We start from the raw sequence: 6,163 nt of genomic DNA, 5'->3' as shown, positions 1-6,163 counted from the left end.
CTGTCTCGTTTAGCGACTGAAATTTTGGGCCCGATTGTGGTCGTACGTCGAGGGCCATCTGTATATGAGGCTGCACAGAGTCTCCTGTCCGTTCTAGCCTAGCTAACGTTACATTCCAGAGCGATGAAAGTCTATAATCTGCTCTCTCCTCCATTAACCATCATCCCCTGAAACTCACTAGGGGCTAGCCATGGATCTCAGCTCTTCTGAAGTGGCCCTTTCCCTAGTAGCCATGAGTCGCAGAGGCCAGACATTTTCCCAAAGCGCTGAAGGAGAAACAGAGTCCACAGCACCCCAGGCAGCCCCTCACTGTCTCTCTTCTCCATATTTTGGGGTGCCCAGAAGGATGTTTGGGCGAGAACGTGGGCCAACGTTTTATTAAACCATGATGGAAGGGAGAGACGGTTGTCAGCACATCTGTGTCCTTTCTGGAACCGAGAAAGGGATTGGATTTGATTTGCTTGGACAGTTTTGTGCCTGTCCAGAGGCTGCGATGTCTCTGGAGAGGTTTATGGCGGGCGTCCGACGAAGCATTTTTTGCAAGTGGAGGATGCTTCTCGCCGAGGATCTCCGACGAGCTTCGGAGGCTGGATTTTAAATTTTCTTCCTTTTTTTTTTTTTTTTTTGCTCCTCTCCTTTGTCTGAGCAGGCGAAAATGTAGCTCCTTTGGGAGAATTGGGCTGGATCACCAAGCGAACGTTATTTGGCCTCGTTGTACACCAAGCTGCGTGTCGTTTGCGTTCTCTCCTGCAAAGTGACGGCCTCCCCTCTGTCCCTATGGTTCATTTGGGGTTTTGTGATGTTTCGAACAAGGCGGTCTCACACACGAGGACGATTGCATTGGGGCTTGGTGTTCACACAGGGGCCAGAGATTAAAAAAACAGGGTTCCATGTGAGTGAACTTTGGAAAAACGTGTCGTCGTTTTTCCTCTCCTTACACTAGGAATCGGATGCCGAATGCTGCATGGATGCGATGGAAGCCAACAGCACCTGCCTCGCCAACAGCCAGTGCACTCCAGGTAGGCAGTGAGTATGGTTGGGCCTGCATTTTCACACTCAGGCTGATCTGGGGGCGGTGGCTTTCTCTGTGGTCTCCTTTCCAGCGGCAAAGAGGCAGCAGGTCCTGGATGCGGCTTTTAAACCTCCCACCCATGAATCACGGTGAATGTTTTCACTCCACGAATTTGTTTGGAGCTTCCTTCCACTTTTTAAAAAATTCCTCCTGGGATAAAGGTTGAAATTAATCAAGCGATGCCCTCTTGTTAGGTTTTATTTCTGTGCAAGGCCTTCTAGATGCTTGGAAGGGGGGATTCTGCCCCCTTCCTCCTGCATTATTCCAAAACGGCAAGCTCCTGTGGTGTAAAGTTAAAAAAGTAGCACCTCTCTCCTTTTATTTCTTTCTCTCTGCCTTAAGGCCGTAATGAAACACATATTTGTTTGTTAAAATGTATTGGCTGCCCATCCCGCCGAGGGGCTCGGCCGTTTCATGGCACAGCGGTAAAACGGATGCTGGCAAAAGTTAACGTTTTAATTTTCTGTACCTTGCAAGGGTTAACTTGTCAAAAAAAGAGAGCGGAGGGGGGGGAAAGAGAACTTTTCTCTGTTTTGCTTTTTCTTTTCTTTTTTTAAATGCTGTCAAAAATCCCTGCCAGGGCTTATTTTTTCTTTCCACTTAAGTTTCCTAAACCACAAAAAAAACCCGGCAATGCTGATTTTCAGCACAAGGGGAGATGAAAGAACATGGATGCTCAGTTAGGGGTGAAAGAGGAGGCATGTATTCCTTCCTTCCTTCCTTCCTTCCTTCCTTCCTTCCTTCCTTCCTTCCTTCCTTCCTTCCTTCCTTCCTTCCTTCCTTCCTTCTTTCCTTCCTTCCTTCTTTCTTTCCTTCCTTCCTTCCTTCCTTCCTTCCTTCCTTCCTTCCTTCCTTCCTTCTTTCTTTCTTTCATTCATTCTTCCCCCCTCCCTCTTTCCTCTTTCCTCCCTCCTCACCCTTCCTGTCCTCACACCACGCAGGCTGCTACAGGCGGTGGAACGAAGACGGCAGCAGCAGCTGCGTGAAATGTGAGAACAACAAAACCCTCCCCGCGGCTCCAGTGTACAACCTGACGGACTGTCAAAACGGTGAGTTTTTCTTTGATGGCCTTCGTCTTCTTCTGCTTTTTTTTGCCCGTCGGGGCGGACTTGAGAATGCTCTCGCCGCTTTTCCCCTTCTCGTCCAGCAGAGGGCAGAAGAGAGGCATTCGAGAGGTTCAGGATCCTGGGACGAAAACAGCCCAGGGTTCTAGTCCTCTTTTTTTTTTTTTAAGACGAGAACACAACACGGTTAAGAGCGCCTTGTCGATGGGATGTCTTTTGAAAAGCCCCTTGATCAACACCTTTATCTATTTTTATTTCGTTGATTAAATTCATATACGGGCCCTCTCGCCTCTAAGGCGGCTCTTTATCTCTGTTAGTCTTTCGTTGGGTTTTTTTTGATGAGCATCTCCCGGCCTCCAGTCTTTTCTTTTTCCTTCTGCTTTTGCGACAGAAGGAATACAAATTCCTGTCCACGCAGTGAATGCCAACATGTAGCTTTGGGAATTGGGATGGTTCCGCCTCTAAATATACTCAAGCAAAATCCGAGCAGTGGAATCGGGGGGAAAATAAGGAACCGCAAGTCTTGGAAGCAGCAATGGAGCAATCCAGCCGGCTTCGGGTTGACTTTGTTCTTTCCCCCTTCCCCAAATTTCTGGCTTCTTGTAGATGCAGCCAGGGAATTCAGTCCAGTGTCCAACATAACCACCGTAACCCCAGAGACCCTCGGCGTGGGTGAGTTAACACCAAAGAGCCTTTGGAAAGGGGTTTTAATAATAATAATAGTAAAGTTGGAAGGGACCTTGGAGGTCATCTAGTCCAACCCCCCTGCTCAGGCAGGAAACCCTATACCATTTCGGACAAATTCTCAACAAGAGAGTTTTCTGGCTATCATGACAGGTCGTCTTCAAATTACGGCCACGCTTGAGCTCAACCTTGAGCGAGAAGTGATTAAAAGTGAGCCTTGCCCCCATTTTATGACTTTTCTTGCCACAGTTAAGGGAATCGGCGCAGCTCTTAAGCTGCATTGGCTTTGCTCGTCAGAAGATCGCAAAAGGGGATCACGTGATCCCAGGACTCTGCAACTGTCCTAAGTCCATGCCAGTTGCTAAGTGTCTGGATTTTGTTCACTTGACCACGGGGATGCTGCAATGGCCGTTAAGCGTGAAAATGGTCCTAAGTCACTTTTTTCCGGTGCCGTTGTAACTCTGAACGGTTACTAAACGAACGGATGTAAGTCGAGGACTGCCTGTATGGAATCATTTCTAGGATCTAAGAAGCGGTGAATGCTCCAACACTGGAAGTTTTTAAGAGACTGGACAGCCATTTGTCCGAAATGGTATAGGGTTTCCTGCCTGAGCAGGGGGTTGGACTAGATGACCTCCAAGGTCCCTTCCAACTTTATTATTATTATTATTATTAAGCCACTGATTAATTTTTTTATATATAAAAAAGGACATTCTGGGGCAGGAATTAGGGGGCGATGGGTCAGCGAGACACCGGCCTGTAAAGCTCTGGATTGATTTGCAAGGTTAGGAAAAGACTTTCCTTCCGTGAGACGTTTCTCCATTTTTTATTTTTTATTTTGGCTTTTTAGGAGGCCCAGAAGTCGCGGCTTCCCTAATTTTGGGCACCTTTGTGATCAGCCTCTTCCTCATCCTCTGTGTTGCGTCCTTCTTCTACCTCAAACGTGCCAATAAACTCCCCAGTCTCTTCTATCGAAGAAGCAAAGGTAGGTTTGTCTGCCAGCGGTCTAGTCTAGTGAAAAGAAGGACTAAGGGAGACACGAGAGCGGTCTTCCAATATCTAAGGGGCTGCCACAAAGAATAGAATAGAATAGAATAGAATAGAATAGAATAGAATAGAATAGAATAGAATAGAATAGAATTTGATGTCAGGGTGCATAATTGAAACGGGCTTCTCTGTCATTCATTTCTTCTTCTTTTTTTTATCCCTTTCTGTGTTTCCCAGGGTCCATTGTACAGTCTGCTGAATCAGTAAGTACGGATCCATCTTTGGCAGTTTCTGGAATCTTGCAAAGCCTCCCAAGGGAAGAAGGCGGTTGGGGATGATGGGTGGGGGAGCTGCCACCGGTGGGAAGGTCCCAGCTGGCTCCTTCCGTCTCTCCCCTTCCTCTGATCTTGTTTTTTCACAGGGTGGTGGGTTTCAATCTAAGAAGATGCAGCCGTGTTGTTGTTGGTTTTTTTTAACTTGGTGGCAAATTTAAGATGTATGGACTTCAACTCCCAGAATTCCCCGGCCATTCTGGGAGTTGAAATCCACACATCCTCAAGTTGGCATCTTTGAACAACACCGGTCTTGATCATTGCAATCCCAATGAGAAATTACAGGAGGATGAGATCACCATAAATCCTTTTTTTTTTTTCCAAGTATGGGTGGAATCAGCTATCAGTTTTCCCGGGAAACTGGAACAGGGTGGGGTGGTTTACCTTAACAGAAGGCTGACTCGGACCAAACTTCATCTCGTTTTTCTCTTTTTAGGCATCCATGTTGTCCCCTCCTTCTTCAAGTAAGGATTTGTCTCTGTTCGTTTCTTTTTCTCTTCTTTTGTGCAAAAATGTCCTGGGTAACAAGGGCCATTTAAGCAGGAATAAATAAACCCTTGAGTTTTATTCAGAAAAGGCAGATAGGAATCCTGCAGGAGCTTTGGAAATCTTGATTTATTTATTTTTTTGTTTCGTTTTATCCTAAGAAATCTCTTCTCAACACAAAGCAGCTCTTTGTTTCTCTGGTCGGGGCATAACTGCAACCTGTTGTAAAGGTTCTCTCCTCTAAATAGCTCTGGTCTTTTCAAACCACACCGAGCACTGCAAGATTTTAACGGGTATATTTGGGGGGGAAAAAGAGCATTTTTGAGCGTGCCTCGCCAGGGCGCCTCCGTCAGTTCAATCTGCCTAAATTAATCCCAGGTGGGTTGTTGGTTTTTTTTGGTCTCTGCAGACTGCAACTGTGTGTGCCGCTTCGGGTGGCAGGTGACTGGAGCAGAAAAAATAATTGCAGTAGGGAGACAGGATTTCTTACCCTACCTCCCCTTTGTCCCCCAAATTGTCTTAATAAGCATGTGCAGTTGGAAGCTTACGCCATCCCTTAGGGAGCCCTTGTTTTCCAAATCAAAATATTGTGTCCTCCTTGTATATCGTTTCAGAAATGCAAGGGTTCCTCCCCACTTTCCTTTTTCAACACATGTTGTGTGTGTGTGTGTGTGAGAGAGAGAGAGATGGGATGAGCCAGTGTTGGAAGAAAAAGATACGGAAATCCTTTGGTCCCTAAAATGAAATTTAAACCGCTTTCGTGAGATTCGGGATAGAAACTAACAGCGTCTCTCTTTTGGCCCCAGTCCGGAAACCCCGCTACGTCCGAAGGGATCGTTCGCTCGCCAGCTCCACCACCAGCACGACTCTGTCCGCCGAGACCCGGGTCAGCAACGTGTAGCCGTCGGGACTTGTAAATACGAGAAGGGCAGCCATCGAGTCGCTGGGAAAGCGCCTAAGAAGAGAATTGGTGGCGGGGGGCCAGCCGGCTTTCGTGCGAGGAGCGGACTCGTACCCGATCGGCAGGAAACGGGGACTCCAACGTTTGCTTAGCCCTAGGAGACGGGCGTTTCGGACGACCCTGGTTGCCAAGCCCCTTCGCTCCGGACCCTGTAATTTCTCCGGTTGGGCCAGCAGGGAACCGCCTGGAGGAAATGGCCGTGCTTCAAGGGAAACTCAAGTGCCATATTTTGGGGGGCGTTTTTGGAAACAAAACGGCACCCTCTGCTTTCCGGAGGGGATGGGTGTGTAGGGGGTTCTCTCAGACGCGGAGTAGGCTGCTCGGAAGCACATCGCCTCCCTTCTTCCCGTTGCGTCATTTTTCCTAGAGTTTGACCGAGGCCTTAAAGCTCAAGGCAGCCTTGCCGCTTTTGAGCACTCAGATTGGTTTGATTCTCCCTTTTTAGCTTCTTCGCACCTGGGAAAGACCCAGTCAGGTTCCCCCTCTTTTTGTAAAGTCCTTGTCTGCTCCCTGAGTTTTTTCGGGGGGCGGCCACACCCCAGCTTGGACGGGCCTGCCCCGTCTTCCCCGCGACCCC

At 48.0% G+C, this 6,163-nt stretch overlaps 1 protein-coding gene across 1 annotated transcript; it reads left to right on the top strand.

Annotated features, from left to right (window-relative positions):
- The first annotated feature begins 815 nt into the window (after positions 1-815).
- CUNH1orf159 (chromosome unknown C1orf159 homolog) lies at positions 816-5,548 on the top strand. The gene is made up of 7 exons (XM_015827355.1): positions 816-1,019; positions 2,014-2,121; positions 2,743-2,808; positions 3,671-3,805; positions 4,045-4,070; positions 4,576-4,603; positions 5,432-5,548. The coding sequence occupies exons 1-7, from the start codon at positions 965-967 to the stop codon at positions 5,524-5,526; spliced, it is 513 nt and encodes a 170-aa protein (XP_015682841.1). The 5' UTR covers positions 816-964; the 3' UTR covers positions 5,527-5,548.
- Positions 5,549-6,163: the final 615 nt, after the last annotated feature.

The sequence above is a fragment of the Protobothrops mucrosquamatus genome, unplaced genomic scaffold, assembly GCF_001527695.2.
Source record: "Protobothrops mucrosquamatus isolate PMUCROS unplaced genomic scaffold, P.Mucros_1.0 scaffold3638, whole genome shotgun sequence".
In the NCBI taxonomy this organism is placed as follows: domain Eukaryota; kingdom Metazoa; phylum Chordata; class Lepidosauria; order Squamata; family Viperidae; genus Protobothrops; species Protobothrops mucrosquamatus.
The sequence above is the reverse complement of the archived record's forward strand: the minus strand, read 5'-3'. Positions and strand labels throughout refer to the sequence as shown.